The sequence below is a fragment of the Engystomops pustulosus genome, chromosome 4 (assembly GCF_040894005.1).
Source record: "Engystomops pustulosus chromosome 4, aEngPut4.maternal, whole genome shotgun sequence".
Taxonomy (NCBI): Eukaryota; Metazoa; Chordata; class Amphibia; order Anura; family Leptodactylidae; genus Engystomops; species Engystomops pustulosus.
The window spans coordinates 14,567,069-14,583,694 of NC_092414.1; the positions used below are offsets into that span (position 1 = coordinate 14,567,069).

General features: G+C 46.8%; 1 protein-coding gene across 1 annotated transcript; it reads left to right on the forward strand.

Moving 5' to 3' along the window:
* Positions 1–11: 11 nt before the first annotated feature.
* On the forward strand, positions 12–10,058 carry LOC140126120 (hemagglutinin/amebocyte aggregation factor-like). The gene is made up of 5 exons (XM_072145235.1): positions 12–171; positions 3,090–3,165; positions 4,422–4,610; positions 4,726–4,878; positions 9,892–10,058. Exons 1-5 carry the CDS (start codon positions 114–116, stop codon positions 9,929–9,931), a joined length of 516 nt encoding a protein of 171 aa, XP_072001336.1. The 5' UTR covers positions 12–113; the 3' UTR covers positions 9,932–10,058.
* Positions 10,059–16,626: the final 6,568 nt, after the last annotated feature.

The window sequence follows — 16,626 nt, forward strand, 5'->3', positions numbered from 1 at the left end:
GATAATAATCTGAACTTCGCCTTATAAAAGCTCTAGGACGGCAACGGAGACGCCAGAGATCAAAGGACTTGGAGGACTCTTCACACCTTCTCGGACCTCGCTCTGTTACAGACATGAAGCTGGGATTACTTCTGCTGATGTGCGTCACCTTAGCCTCTGCGGCTCGTGTCGGTAAGGATGAAACATTCCTGTTTTTCCATAGTTTCCCCTAACAATGAACCCCACAACATTTTATGGCCCTAGAACGGGGCCACCCAGTATAATACCACGCTACCACATTGTATAATGGCCACCCGATAGAGAAGTCCTACTTATAACGTCCCCCTATTGTGGTCCCGTGCACTGATAATGCCCCCAACTGAGTTGCAACTTAAAATCTCCCTCTATGGTGCCCCCAACATATAATACCCCCATATTGCCACGCCTCCAGGTATAAGAATCCTCATTATTTGGTCCCCACTTATAATGTTCCACTTCTGTGACCACTATGTGTCTACATTTTTGTTGCCCCCAGTCATAATGTGCCCCATATGTGATCCCAATTATGTAAAATGTCTCTTCTAATGTACTGTATTGAAACATACCTCCCTACCCACCCGGATCCAGTGGGACAGCCCTAGTTTTTGGGCTCCATCCCATGTCATGAATTTCGGGAGGTGTGTGTCCTCCAGACACCGACAAAGCTGATTACAGCGGCAGCTCCCTGCATTATCCCTCTGCCTCTGTGTGTGTAGCAGAGCCGGTGGGTGCAAAGAGATGATGTCATGCTTGCGTGATGGCTTCAGGGCTAGCAGGAGCAGAGGAGAGGGGAAACGTCAATATATGTATTTATTATTATACTGTGTGGACATAATAAGAGGAGGGAGCAAAATATACGGGGGAGCCGCTGGGGGGCACAGTCAGAGTGGGTACAATAAGATAGGGAACTCCTGGGGGCCACAATATAAGAGGGAGCTGCTGGGGGGACACAATATAAGGGGGAGCTGCTGGGGGGACACAATATAAGAGGGAGCCACTGGGGGGGACACAATATAAGGGGGGGCTGCTGGGGGGACACAATATCAGGGGGAGCTGCTGTGGGGGACACAATATAAGAGGGAGCCGCTGGGAGGGGCACAGTAAAAGGGGGCACAATAAAAGAGGGAACTGCTGGGGGGACACAATTTAAGGGGGAGCTGCTGGGGGGCACAGTAAGAGTGGGTACAATAAAAGAGGGAACTGCTGGGGGGACACAATATAAGAGGGAGCTGCTGGGGGGACACAATATAAGGGGGAGCTGCTGGGGGGACACAATATAAGAGGGAGCCACTGGGGGGGACACAATATAAGGGGGGGCCGCTGGGGGGACACAATATAAGGGGGAGCTGCTGGGGGGACACAATATAAGAGGGAGCCACTGGGGGGACACAATATAAGGGGGGCCGCTGGGGGGACACAATATCAGGGGGAGCTGCTGTGGGGGACACAATATAAGAGGGAGACGCTGGGAGGGGCACAGTAAAAGGGGGCACAATAAAAGAGGGAACTGCTGGGGGGACACAATATAAGGGGGAGCTGCTGGGGGGGCACAATATAAGAGGGAGCCGCTGTGGGGGCACAATATAAGAGGGAGCCGCTGTGGGGGCACAATAAGAGAGGGAACTTCTGGGGGGACACAATATAAGGGGGAGCTGCTGGGGGGACATAATATAAGGGGGAGCTGCTGGGGGGGCACAATATAAGAGGGAGCCGCTGTGGGGGCACAATATAAGAGGGAGCCGCTGTGGGGGCACAATAAGAGAGGGAACTTCTGGGGGGACACAATATAAGGGGGAGCTGCTGGGGGGACATAATATAAGGGGGAGCTGCTGGGGGGACACAATGTGAGGGAGAGCTGCTGGGGGGGACACAATGTGAGGGGAAGCTGCTGGGGGGATGCAATGTGAGGGGGAGCTGCTGGGGGGACGCAATGTGAGGGGGAGCTGCTGGGGGGACACAATATATAATGGGGAGCTGCTGGGGGGACACAATATAAGAGGGAGCCGCTGTGGGGACACAATAAGAGAGGGAAATGCTGGGGGGACACAATATAAGGGGGAGCTGCTGGGAGGACACAATGTGAGGGGGAGCTGCTGGGGGGACGCAATGTGAGGGGGAGCTGCTGGGGGGACGCACTGTGAGAGGGAGCTGCTGGGGGGATGCAATGTGAGAGGGAGCTGCTGGGGGGATGCAATGCGAGGGGGAGCTGCTGGTGGGCGCAATGCGAGGGGGAGCTGCTGGAGGGACACAATATAAGGGGGAGCTGCAGGAGGGACACAATACAAGGGGGAGCTGCTGGGGGGACAATGTGAGGGGGAGCTGCTGGAGGGACACAATATAAGGGGGAGCTGCTGGGGGGACACAATGTGATCGGAAGCTGCTGGGGGGACACAATGTGAGGGAGAGCTGCTTGGGGGGACGCAATGTGAGGGGGAGCTGCTGGGGGGATGCAATGTGATTGGGAGCTACTGGGGGGACACAATGTGAGGGGGAGCTGCTGGGGGACACAATGTGATCGAAGCTGCTGGGGGGACACAATGTGAGCGGAAGCTGCTGGGGGGACACAATGTGAGGGGGAGCTGCTGGGGGGGACACAAAGTGAGGGGGAGCTGCAGGGGGGGGACACAATGCGAGGCAGAACTGCTGGGGGGGATGCAATGTGAGGGGGAGCTGCTGGGGGGGACGCAATGTGAGGGAGAACTGCTGGGGGGACGCAATGTGAGTGGGAGCTGCTGGGGGGATGCAATCTGAGGGGGAGCTGCTGGGGGCGTCATAAGAGAGACTACAATAAGACAGGGAGCTGGGGGAGGGACACAATGTGAGGCAGTAATGGAGGCACTAAGGGGAAATTATAATGTGTGGGATGAATTAAGGGGCGGAGCGAGATCAATTTTATACAATTAAAACTTAAAAGTATTGTTTGTCTCGTTGTGAACCATAACCAGGGACCTAAAGGTAAGTAACCAGCGGACACCAGGGATATGATTTAGAAATTAACCCATTAAACTTTCTTCTCACCAATCATATTTTAGGACCCAGACAAGTAATTCATTGTTTTCTACTATTTTTAGCACGATGGGTTAACAATTACGATAAACCTTTTACTTTCCGCTGCCCAAGTCACCATAGCATCGGGACCGTTACAAGGTAAGTGCATGTAATATGCATTATTCATTAACCCCTTACCGACGGGTCTAGCACCGCGAGTGTTTTGGCATTGTAATGAATGAGGAGGAAAATCCCCATATACTGCCATACAGTAGTACAGCAGTATATGGTAGGATCGATCAGACAACCTAGGGTTAAAGTACCCTAGGGAGTCTGAAAAATAGTAAAAATAAAATAAGTTTTTAAAACATTATAATTAAAAAACCCGAAAAATTAAAATCCCCCCTTTCTGATATAAATATAAATAAAAATTAAAAATCATAAACACATTAGGTACCGCCGCGTCCGAAAATCCCCGATCTATCAAAATATAATAACGTTTTTTTTCACTGCATTTAACCCCGTTATGGAAAATAGCGCCCAAAGTCAAAAATGGCACTTTTTTGCCATTTTGAAAAATATTTTTTTTTTAAAATCAGTAAATTAATTTTTAGGCCATACGGTCCTAAAAATGATAGCAATGAAAATGTCATCAAAAGTCGCAAAAAATGACACCACCCACAGCTCCGTACAGCACAGAAGATGGCAAAATCCAAAAAAAAAAAAAATTTTGTGCAGGAGTTTTTAATTTTTGTAAATGTATGAAAACATTATAAAACCTATACAAAATTAGTGTCCCCGTAATCGTGCCGACCCAAAGAATAAAGTAGACCTGTCATTAGGAGAGCACAGTGAAAGCTGTAAAATCCAAGCCCACAAAAAAAAAAACAGCGCAAATAAATTTTTTCACCATTTTCACTGCAAATAGATTTTTTTTTTCCGCTTCCCAATACACGGCATGGAATATTAAATACCATCACTATGAAGAGCAATTTGTTACGCAGAAAACAAGCCCTCACACAGCTCTGAACATGGAAAAATAAAAAAGTTATAGATTTTTGAAGATGGGGAGTGGAAAGAGGAAATGAAAAAACAAAAAAAGGCCTTATCTTTAAGGGGTTAAAGGAACAGTAATCCTAAAAACACATGTTAAAAATAAATGACGGGGGTCTTGCCCTCACTTTTTGTTGTGTAGAGGATATTTTTGGTCGTAAAAAAAAACCTTGTAAAAAGTATCAATTTCTGAGGTGGGGCCTAAGAAGAGAGGCGGAGTCTAATGATTTTAAACCTACTGTAGACAGGACAGAGGGGGAGGGGCTCCTGCTGCAGCCAGTTGTCATGTAGACAAATGAAATCCTCCTACTACTGTTTTAAAGGGGTTGTCCTTTAAATTTCTCTTTTTTTTGTCTGCTCAGCAACCATGATAATAAACATGAGGACCGTGTCTGGGATTTCAACTGCAAGAACACCTTCAGTAAAGCTGCGACCTGCTCCTGGTCAGGCGACGTCAATCACTTTGACAAACAGTTCCAGTACTTATGTCCGAATGGAGCAGTTATAAGCGGCATGGGCAGTTACCACGACAACAAAAAGGAGGACAGAAGGTGAGCAGAGGAGTCAAATATGCGCTGCTCCTCAGGGGCGGGGCTTAAATGTGCTTTGGTTTGGGATCCAAATGAAACATAATTTATAATATAATCTGATCTAATATGAATACAGGTGGAAATACCTATGCTGTTTTGGAGAAAAGAAGGTCCAGAAAAATTGTAAATGGACCAACTACGTAAATGATTTTGATAAGTACCTGAAATGGAATGTGCCTTCCGATCGCTTCCTGGTTGGGGTTGACAGTTACCATGACAACAAAAAAGAGTACGTATAAGGTTACAGTCCTGCACATAATTCTGCCAAGTTCTGATTACAATAAGTATATAGTCACCAAATTTAAAGGAAACCTACCATTTGATTTGATGAATTATGAAGCAAACATACCTTGAGAATGCTGTAGCTACACTGATGCAGAAACATATTTTGTTTAATCCCTGAGCCGAGTGGTTTTGCTGAAAAAGCAATTATAAAATTATGATAATGAGGCTCTATCGCTCCATGCTGGGGCTCGGCGCTTCTCCTCTGACATTAAATATGCATTGCTCTGGAGAATGATGTAATCACTGTGTTGTGACAGGCAGAAGAAATCAATCGCTGCACCATCCCCCAGCTGCTATGTATGAGTGATCCAGCTCAGGTTGATTAGTCCTGTCTGGACAGTTAAAAAAAAAAACTCTGTGTAATGTGTTTATCAACTGCAGGCTGAAGCAATCCAGCTTTCCCAAGGTCCTGAATGTTATAATTATTATTTTAAGCAAAATAAAGGATTAAACAAGATATGTTTCTGCATCAGCGTAGCTACAGCATTCTGAAGGTATATTTGGTTCATAATGGTAGATTTCCTTTAAATATAGTGACTCCCATGAATTCATTATTGGAAACTGACCTGATATATTGGAGGGATTTCTAATTGAGAGAGTAAAGAGATAAAAAATGATGCAAATAGCTCAGAGTGACTCTGGGTAATAAGTACACTTTTATTCAGCCGCCCGAAGATATTTATACTTTTTGAAACAGGCGTGATTTATTTGATGACTTCATTGTTCATAAAATACATGTGTACAGATCACACGCTTGTTACGATACGTATGCGGTGACATTTATGTATTTCCCGGTTTTTGGCAGGGATTATGTTTCATTATTTAATGTTACTTATTGATCCTGCCGAATCTGACTGATACCATCTAATCTTTTACTGTTGATTCTGCATATTGATATTTCTAGGTGTGGTACACAGTGAAACCTAAAAATTAGATTTTTGATTTAAGCTTCATTAACCCTATCATATCCCTATCAACCCCCCCCTTTTGAGGATAGATATGATTTTTCCCATCTCATGTTCTTCAGTAACCTAAATTTGACTGTCGGACATTTGTTAATTTCTTCACCTAATTCCCTGTAGTAAGAGAAAATCATATCTTCTCCTCAATTTCTATCTGATTATCATTATCATCATCATTACAATTTGGTTTTAGTTCTATGCAACACCCCTGCCAACACATGGTCAGAGGGGTTGTTGCGAACAGTGCCCTCTACAGATTAGGAGCTGAAAGAGGGAGTCGCGAACCATCCAGGAAGGTTCTAGACCTGGTCATCAGGGGTTAACAGCGGTAGATCCTGCTTGAGCAGGCAAGGGTTAACTATGCTAAAAGTTATCATCCGATTGTATCCTTTCATGTGAACTAGAGCGTGATTGGAGAGTGAGCTACCACCTGACCAGGGTATAACAAAACCCCTGGACAGGAAGGGGCAAGGCCCAGGTTGCCCAAGGGAGATTCAGTACATCAGCCTCGCCCTCCATATTTCCTGCACACAACACCTGCTGGAGACCGGCCAGGCTGTAGGACAGCCCTCCGGACCCCATACCAAGCACCGTGACATCAGCGTGCCTAGGCCGCAACCACCAGCCACTCCGGTATTCCGGGTCCCGGCTGCCTCCAGGCCCCAAGAAAAGGCTAGGCCCTGGTGGGGGATGTTTCATCTAGATGCATAGTCTTAGTGATAGAGGTATCAATCAACCGTAGTAACAATCCTCTGACGCATGGGATAAGACAACAACCACATATGACAGTGATGGTGAACCTTTTGGAGACCGAGTGCCCAAGCTACAACCAAAACCCACTTATATGTCACAAAGTGCCCACATGACAATGTAAGCAGTAACTTATTGATTTCTGCTGTATCACAGGTTATAATCGTATTGGTGTCCTGAGTTCACCAATACAATAGAAAGATGATGGAAAAATTTGGATTGTAGTTTCCCTCCAGGATCCCCTGAAGATGAAGGATCAGGGGACCCAGAGCAGGAGCTCCAATGACAATCCATCTCCATCTCATAACTGCCAAACACTGTGTTGGAGTGAAGGCCTGAGTGCCCACAGAAAGGGGCTCCGAGTGCCACCTCTGGCACCAGTGCCATAGGTTCGCCACCACTGAGATATGATGAGCATTGCAGCAACTACTGCTGGTGAAATGAAAAGACTTGACACTAGGTGGCTCCAATTTCCCTGCCATGTTTCCAACCAATTGTGTGTTTTACGATCTGAAAACGCACTACTAAAAACGGCCCAAAAAAGGCCTAAAAACGCCATGTGTCAACACCCTTTGGGCATGCACCGTCCGGTACGTAAAAGGTTCTCCCTTTTTCTTTACTGGGAATAATGAGGTGTTGGCAACTGACTTAGTGAGTTTTATTGCCCCAGAGGCAATGAGATTGTTAATATTTTCCCTATCGCTTCCCCCTGGGCTGCACTTAGTGGAAATTGCTTAATCTGTGGGGGTTTTGCACTGGGTTTTAATTGGTACATTACTGGGGGCATATGACCAATGTGGGTTTTTGATTCTGACCATAGTTCATCGTGTACATCCTGTAATGCCTCATCATCAAATATGGGATATTGGGGACAGGCATATGTAATAATGCTAGAATTTTACACCGTTTTTTATCAGGTATTCCGGCTACTAAGCCCAAATGTTTGCCTGTAAGGCCTGCAATAAATCAGAACCTAAAAGGTTAACTGGTGAATTAACTGTGAAAGCTATAACTAGTGCACAGGTGTAGGCAGGAATGGGTGCAGGGTATAGCTAGTGCACAGGTGTAGGGCAGGAATGGGTGCAGGCTATAGCTAGTGCACAGGTGTAGGGCAGGAATGGGTGCAGGCTATAGCTAGTGCACAGGTGTAGGGCAGGAATGGGTGCAGGCTATAGCTAGTGCACAGGTGTAGGGCAGGAATGGGTGCAGGCTATAGCTAGTGCACAGGTGTAGGGCAGGAATGGGTGCAGGCTATAGCTAGTGCACAGGTGTAGGGCAGGAATGGGTGCAGGCTATAGCTAGTGCACCGGTGTAGGGCAGGAATGGGTGCAGGCTATAGCTAGTGCATAGGTGTAAGGCAGGAATGGGTGCAGGCTATAGCTAGTGCACAGGTGTAGGGCAGGAATGGGTGCAGGCTATAGCTAGTGCACCGGTGTAGGGCAGGAATGGGTGCAGGCTATAGCTAGTGCATAGGTGTAAGGCAGGAATGGGTGCAGGCTATAGCTAGTGCACAGGTATAGGGCAGGAATGGGTGCAGGCTATAGTCAGTGCACAGGTGTAGGGCAGGAATGTGTGCAGGTTATAGCTAGTGCACACCTGCGGGGCAGGAATGGGTGCAGGCTATAGCTAGTGCATAGGTGTAAGGCAGGAATGGGTGCAGGCTATAGCTAGTGCACAGGTGTAGGGCAGGAATGGGTGCAGGCTATAGTCAGTGCACAGGTGTAGGGCAGGAATGGGTGCAGGTTATAGCTAGTGCACACCTGCGGGGCAGGAATGGGTGCAGGCTATAGCTAGTACACAGGCGCGGGACAGGAATGGGTGCAGGCTATAGCTAGTGCACAGGTGTAGGGTAGGAATGGGTGCAGGCTATAGCTAGTGCATAGGTGTAAGGCAGGAATTGGTGCAGGGTATAGCTAGTGCACAGGTGTAGGGCAGGAATGGGTGCAGGATATAGCTAGTGCACAGGTGTAGGGCAGGAATGGGTGAAGGCTATACCATGGGTGCAGGCTATAGCTAGTGCACAGGTGTAGGGCAGGAATGGGTGCAGGCTATAGGTAGTGCACAGGTGTACGGCAGGAATGGGTGCAGGCTATAGGTAGTGGACAAGTATAGGGCAGGAATATGTGCAGGCTATAGCTAGTGCCACAGGTATAGGGCAGGAATGGGTGCAGGCTATAGCTTGTGCACAGGTGTAGGGCAGAAATGGGTGCAGGCTATGGCTAGAGCACAGGTGTAGGGCAGGAATGGGAGCCGGTTATAGCTAGTGAACAGGTGTAGGGCCGGAATGGGTGCAGGCTATAGCTAGTGCACAGGTGTAGGGCCGGAATGGGTGCAGGCTATAGCTAGTGCACAGGCGCGGGGCAGGAATGGGTGCAGGCTATAGCTAGTGCGCAGTTGTAAGGCAGGAACGGGTGCAGGCTATAGCTAGTGCACAGGTGTAGGGCAGGAATGGGTGCAGGCTATAGCTAGTGCACAGGTGCAGGGCAGGAATGGGTGCAGGCTATAGCTAGTGCACAGGATTGGGTCAGAAATGGGTGCAGGCTATAGGTAGTGAACAGGTGTAGGGCAGGAATGGGTGCAGGCTATAGGTAATGAACAGGTGTAGGGCAGGAATGGGTGCAGGCTATAGGTAGTGCGCAGGTATAGGGCAGGAATGGGTGCATGCTATAGCTAGTGCACAGGTGTAGGACAGGAATGGGTGCAGGCTATAGCTAGTGCGCATGTGTAGGGCAGGAATGGGTGCAAGCTATAGCTAGTGCACAGGTGTAGGGCAGGAATGGGTGCAGGCTATAGCTAGTGCACAAGTGTAGGGCAGGAATGGGTGCAGGCTACAGCTAGTGCACAGGTAGGCGGCAGGAATTGGTGCAGGCAATAGCTAGAACTCAGATGTAGGGCAAGAATGGTTGCGGGCTATAGCTAGTGCACAGGTAAGGGGCAGGAATTGGTGCAGGCTATAGCTAGTACTCAGATGTAGGGAAAGAATGGGTGGAGGCTATAGCTAGTGTACAGGTGTAGGGCAGGAATGGGTGCAGGCTATAGCTAGTACACAGGTGTAGGGCAGGAATGGATGCAGGCTATAGCTAGTGCACAGGTGTAGGGCAGGAATGGGTGCAGGCTATAGCTAGTGGACAGGTATAGGGCAGGAATGGGCAACTTCGCCATCCAGCCATTTCATAGAAGCCCTGATAAATCTCCTCCAAAAATTTCTATAACCTGGGAATTAATACTTTTGCTTTACCTTCCAGAGACCGTCGCTGGAGATACTACACATGTCAGAAGAGTTGAGCTGCCCTCCCCTGGGTGAACCTATCTCCAAAAAGAATCTTAGATTGTCAGCTCTGGTGGGGAGGTTTCTCTGTACATTCCCTCCTACCTGTCCTGAGGTCTTTAAATAAATGATTTGGATGCATAAGTTTTTGCCTTTTTTTGCACATTTCCAGAAGAGAAAGAGGGACAAAATGGCGTGATGCGTAGTGTATTGCGGCAATCCCCCCTGAGCCATACCGCTAATCACGCCGTGGTCACGTCCCAAATTTGCACCAGCAAGCATCATGATTACTGCAGTTCGGCATCAGACAGGGAGTCCTCCCATTATATTCCGCAAAAGTCCTGATATATTAATATTTTTAAATGGATTTTTCCGTTGGCGAACCCTCTAACGGAAAATAGCACCCAAATGTCCGAAAGACCTTTTTTCTGGGGAAGTCCTGGGAAGTCTAGAGACCATATATGGACCGATGGTGATATGAACCTGATGGCGTGGTCCCTGCTCCGTTGCTAACCCGACACATCCCTCAAAAGGATTCCCTACTCGATGTCTGCTCTGGGGAAGCCCTGGAGATGTAGAGACCACATATGGACAGATGATGATATTACCCTGAGGATGTGGTCCCTGCTCTGCAGCTAACCCCTGCCGGAGGTCTGCTCTGGGGAAGCCCTGGAGAGGTAGAGACCACATTTGGACAGATGATGATATTACCCTGAGAACGTGGTCCCTGCTCTGCAGCTAACCCCTGCCGGAGGTCTGCTCTGGGGAAGCCCTGGAGAGGTAGAGACCACATTTGGACAGATGATGATATTACCCTGAGGACGTGGTCTCTGCTCTGCAGCTAACCCCTGCCCGATGTCTGCTCTGGGGAAGCCCTGGAGATGTAGAGACCACATATGGACAGATGATGATATTACCCTGATGACGTGGTCCCTGCTCTGCAGCTAACCCCTGCCGGACGTCTGCTCTGGGGAAGCCCTGGAGATGTAGAGACCACATTTGGACAGATGATGATATTACCCTGAGGACGTGGTCCCTGCTCTGCAGCTAACCCCTGCCCGATGTCTGCTCTGGGGAAGCCCTGAAGATGTAGAGACCACATATGGACAGATGATGATATTACCCTGAGGACGTGGTCCCTGCTCTGCAGCTAACCCCTGCCGGAGGTCTGCTCTGGGGAAGCCCTGGAGATGTAGAGACCACATTTGGACAGATGATGATATTACCCTGATGACGTGGTCCCTGCTCTGCAGCTAACCCCTGCCGGAGGTCTGCTCTGGGGAAGCCCTAGGATATGTAGAGACTATATATGGGCAGATGGTGATATCTCCCTGATATCTCCGCTGCTAACCCGACACATCTACACAAAAGATTCCCTTCCTGATGTCAGTACTGCAAGTTCTGGCTTTGAAAGTATATACTAGGCGGGACACAGTGCCATGACAACCCCAGCCAGTGCGGGACTTGGAGAAAATATCCGGGGACAATCTCCCAGCTGCTCGTGACGGGCGGGACAGAGGTGAAAAACTAAGACTGTCGGGAGCTATGGTGTCAGGCCACATACACTGTAAGAAGAATAGAGCAGAGTGCACCAAACATCAGATTGTAGAAACTTACACCTTCTATCAATATTGCAAGTAGCATCTAAGTGGTTACAGGGTAGACACAACTTCGGGCCCTTTACCCCATGACCTGTTATGGTAACCCAGTGCCTAACAATAGCATCCGGGACCATCATGTATGTATGTAAAACAGGATCAGGCCTATGGCGATCCTGGCATTGAAACCTTTATGCGCAAATAACAAATACAGAAAAGTAAAATTTTACTGGAACTTTCTTTTATCCTGTCCATCCATTAGATGGCGCTCACCGTGATGTCACCAGTCTCCGGTTGTGATGTTTTTTCCAGATTCTGCCTCCCTTATAGAACCTTCCCCTACCCATAATGCAGCATGAAGGGGCCCGGTGAAGGTGGTGGTGAAGGTGTGTAAGTGTCTGATGGGGTCACACAGCTCATAGAAGGACAACTCCCCCGCCTCATAATCCAGACAGATCCGGAATCTATCACTGGAGATATTGTCACGTAACTGGATGTCATTACTGTCATGTATCACATAATACTAATTATTATTATTTCTCCTCAAATGCCAGGACTTGTTATTATCTCCAATAAGTGATTGGCACCAACACATCCCTACCGTCCTTCTCCCAGATCTACAGCTCTCCACATCCCAGTAATGTCGTCCTGAGGTAAATCTCCGGCTGCTCATCACCTGAGGATAATCCTGGAATCTCTCCGATGTTTCTGGACGATTCTGCTTCTCTTGTGTCCTGGTTGCAGTTTTCAGGTTACGTGATATACAGATGTTATTATTAGCCGTGTTTACATCCAGTAATATGTCTCCAGGACCCTCCACATAGATCCCGCTCCTTATACCTGATATTATGTCACATAATGTGTGTAATGTGTCTGAGATCACAGTCACATCCAGACCATCTACATCATGGCGCTGGTTATCATGTCCCCCTGTGTCCTCATCACCTCCCCCCTCCTCAGGATCACACAAGTCACCTGTGTCTGGTTCCTGTAACACAGTCAGTGGATCAGTCATGTTACACAGCTCCTCAATGTGCCTCATCTTCCTGGACAGCTCGTCCTTCTGTATCTCCAGCTTCTGGATCAGAGCAGACAGTGAGAGGGACTTTTCCTTCTCCTGCCTGGAGATGTCACTCAGGACCCTCTTCTCCAGGTCGTCCAGTCGTCTCCTGATGTCTATAAACAGGGCAGTGACTCTCTCAGCTTCTCCAGAGGCTTTTTCTTGAGATTCTGGACTTTCCTCAGTCTACTCTATTAGTTTTTGGAGAACATTTCTCAGTTTATTCTTCTCAGAGGCCTCATCCAGCATCTCCACCTGGAGCCCAGAATCTTCTCCTGATGAGCAATATACACAGACACATGTGCCCTCACTACAGGACCTTCTTATGGAGAGAATAATTCCCGTTCTTGGTGTCGTCAGTGAATGAGAATATTCTTGGTTACTAATGAGTGAAAACGGCTGTATACAAGCTGTACCGTAGTGTTGCGATACGTTGCATACATTCCCATGCCTTTCCATGGGCAATACATTATTTATTTTGAAGGTTACAAGTTTTGCACTTTGCCAAGTGTGAATTGTATCCTATTAGGTTCCACGTTGTGAAGGACACACAATCATAGAAGAGACGTTGTCTTTATTTCCTCTTGCGTTAATAACATCAATGTTTTGTCTCCTGGATACAGGGAATATTTTGTCCCGCCAAAATAAACTCCATCACCTGGATCCGTAAAAAAAAAAAAAATGCATTAACCCTTCTTAGGCTGCTTAACCTGACCCTGACCTTTGCACTCTGGCTTCTTCTAGGGTATTTCTGGTAGTTCCGAATTTGGCGATACTGTAGGCCGATTGGATTTTGCAGACCACATGACTCCCCTGTGCTGCCGATTCTGCAGTGCGTATACTCCCCCAGTGCTCCAAGAACAGCATCAAATCTGGAATTTTTTCAAATCTATCATAAAGTTATGTGTATTCCCTGTACTTGTCACAGGTTCTCCTGAGAGCTCCACTTGTGCTCTTCCCTGCAACTCGGGTCCCCCTGCGGCTGTCTCTCTTACCTTTCCACAATCCACCAACAATCTCCTCGGCCGATAATTGCCGCTGGCCGCATCCCCTTCCTGTTTGGATAATAATAACAAACCTGTACTCACCTCCTCCATTGCTCCCGGGGTCCTGCACTGCCATCTCTCCGGTCCGTGCCTCTGTTTGTTTACAGGGGTATGGAAGCTCCTCTAAGCCATGACCACCTGTCCCTATTCCCAACACTGTATCAGGGAATGGAACACTGTGGAGATAGGCACACCCCAAAAAGTGTAAAAAAAAATGGCTAATATGAGATAATTCAGAAATAAACATCCATATATTTTCAATGGATGGAGGGATTTAAATTTTTTTTTTTTTAAACACCAAATTGATGAGGGACACAGGGGCCATCACATGAGGTACGATTTTTGGATTTCGGTGACAGGTCCTCCATTCCAAGTTTATTTTAATCAATGAACAATTTCTGGTTAATAATATAAATCCTGGCACATCATTGTCAGTAAACACCAAATATCAACAGCCAATCGGAGATAAAAATAGGAACTTTTCCAAAGTCCACCTTATAGGAACCTGACCGTGACAGAGACAGAGACGTCAGAGATCCCAGGACTTGGAGGACTCTTCACACCTTCTCTGACCTCGCTCTGCTCCACCCATGAAGCCGGGATTACTTCTGCTGATGTGCGTCTCTTCCGAATCAGGGTCTTTTTTGGTAAAGATGAAAACATCCCCCCCCCCCACAACCTATTAGCCCCCAAAACATATAACGGCCATAAAGTGGAGCAACACAGTGTAATACCACACACACTGTATAAAGAACCCCTCAGTTGTCCCCATGGAAGTATATTTCCCCCTATTTGGGCCTCTACTGCAGACCTTCCAGCTTAAATCTGGCTCCTCCCACCATTAACCCCTTCAAGACGCAGCCAGTTTGTACGTTAAAGGGCATCTACCACTAAGATGAAGGGCTGTATGCAAATGGAGCCTGGAGCCCCTCAGGCTCATAGATGTTTATGCAAAGGAGTCTGAGGGGCTCCATGCTCCATTACTACCTATGAGCCCGAAGGGCTCCAGGCTCCATTTGTATACAGTCTTTCATCCTGGTGGTAGATGTCCTTTAAGGCTTGGCCTTTATAAGGTTATACATTTTTTAAACACTTCAACTTACCAAAATGATTTTGAGACACGTTAGCAGTACATTTTGGTTGTTGTCTTGTGTTTATTTTAGAAAAAACCTAAAAGTTGCAACATTTTTGGAAAATTTTTCATTTTCAAAAATTTGAAATGATCGGCTTTTGAGACTGATAGTTTTACCACCCAAATTAGTTACTTAAAGTTGAGTTATAGGAAATGTTATTATGTTTTCATCATTTTTTTTACCCCTTAGTGACGCGCCCTGAAAAGGCTTTAGTGACCGGGGCATTTTTAGTGAATTTTCGTAAGCACCAGTTTAAGGGCCATAACTTTTTTTTTTTTTTGCATGCTACCTTAAATTTTTCTGCAGTGCTTTTTTTTCAGGACACATAGATAGTTAAAGTGATAAAAAAACTTTAAACTTTTTTTTTTATTTTATTTGGGGTTAAAAGTGGAAAAAAAATGAATTTTTTTGTAACCTATAGTACTTTTTTTTTTTTTTTAAATTTTCAAATTACCGTAACTCAAAATAAACATTATTAATAAATTCCCTATTTTGTGTCGGTCGTTTTGATATATACTATATATAGTCTCGGGCAAACAGGGCGACTATGGCGATGCTTTTTGTAGTGTAGCGGGGTGGGGGATTTTTTTTTTTTTTTGTTTATTATATGGGGAAATGTCATTGCATTTTTATAAATATTTGCTAATTTTTTTTTGTGTTTGTGTTTTTACTTAATATATTTCCCCCATGAGGTCATAGAAGACCCCTGGGGGACATTTTCAATTTTTTTTTTTTTTTTAAATTTTACAAGTTTTTCCCCAGTAACTGAGGCATCTATAAGAGCCTTAGTTACAGAGGGATATGACCGCCTGTGACTGGGGATTCTGATCAGAGCTGTATTGGGTCTAATTAAAACCAGCAGCTCTGATTAACTCTTTAGACTCAGCGGTCACGTGACTGATGAGTCTATAGAGCCGCCAGCAGCGCCGGCTCTACTCCTCCGTGCATTACGCTCATTCAGCGCGACGCTGTATGGAGTGGAGAATCGGTAAATAACCGCATCTTTCTTATCACTAGGGTCTCCGGGTGTCTCTGACACCCAGAGACCAGGCCCGGCCCCGGCGGGAGCAGTTGAAAGCTGCAGCAACGTCTAAAGACCTCGGGACTTTAGACGTCAGCGGACCATCCCAGATGAATTAAAAGTCGCGACTGACTCTCTAGCTGCTGGCTTGTGTGTCGCTAATAGAGGGAGGAGAACCAGTTTTCTAGGGAGCACGGAGGACAGAAAATAGAGGTCGTGGATTTAGACAGCTGGATTCTTTACATATTAGTGGAGGGTTCAATTACAGTTAATTTTTTTCTACAGGTCGTTACGGAAAAAACGGTGGTGGTGGGGGGGGCATCATGGGGAAGAGACACCCAGCAGGCGAGTTAAATGCCCCGGATATATTGGATGCAGAGCGCCAAGAGGTTAAAAATTGTTCCACAAACTTTTTCTGCCTTTGTCTATGTTGGCTACGCCCGCTGTCGTGTAGCTCCGCCTATTGCAGGGTGGGTAAAAATGGTGACAAGATCTGCAGTTTCCAACTCAGTGCTAAAATTCCCAACACATGTGAGATGGAAAGCATAGGAAGAGGACTTCCTGTCAGCTCAGGATCTGAAGAGACAAAGAGCTGTCAATCAAAAGGAGGAGGCGGGGTTCACTGGCAGCCTGGAGGAAACATGACTCTTCTCTTCAGAAGTTGACTCATTAGCAGGTCATATAAAAAAAAAAAGTTGTACTTAACAGTGCCTCAATGGCAGATCATTTTTGGTGATAGTGGAAGGACATTTAACCCTTTATTACTGGTGTGAGGAGTAAAATGTTGTCTAGTTGTTAACCATAACCAGGGGCAATGAGATTCCCATGAAACCTTTCTTCTACTGCAGCCAGTT

Coding starts and splice junctions, on each gene's coding strand:
- LOC140126120 (XM_072145235.1), top strand. CDS start 114: ATGAAGCTGGGATTACTTCTGCTGATGTGCGTCACCTTAGCCTCTGCG. Junction 172..3,089: donor AGCCTCTGCGGCTCGTGTCG/GTAAGGATGAAA, acceptor TACTATTTTTAG/CACGATGGGTTAACAATTAC. Junction 3,166..4,421: donor AGCATCGGGACCGTTACAAG/GTAAGTGCATGT, acceptor TTGTCTGCTCAG/CAACCATGATAATAAACATG.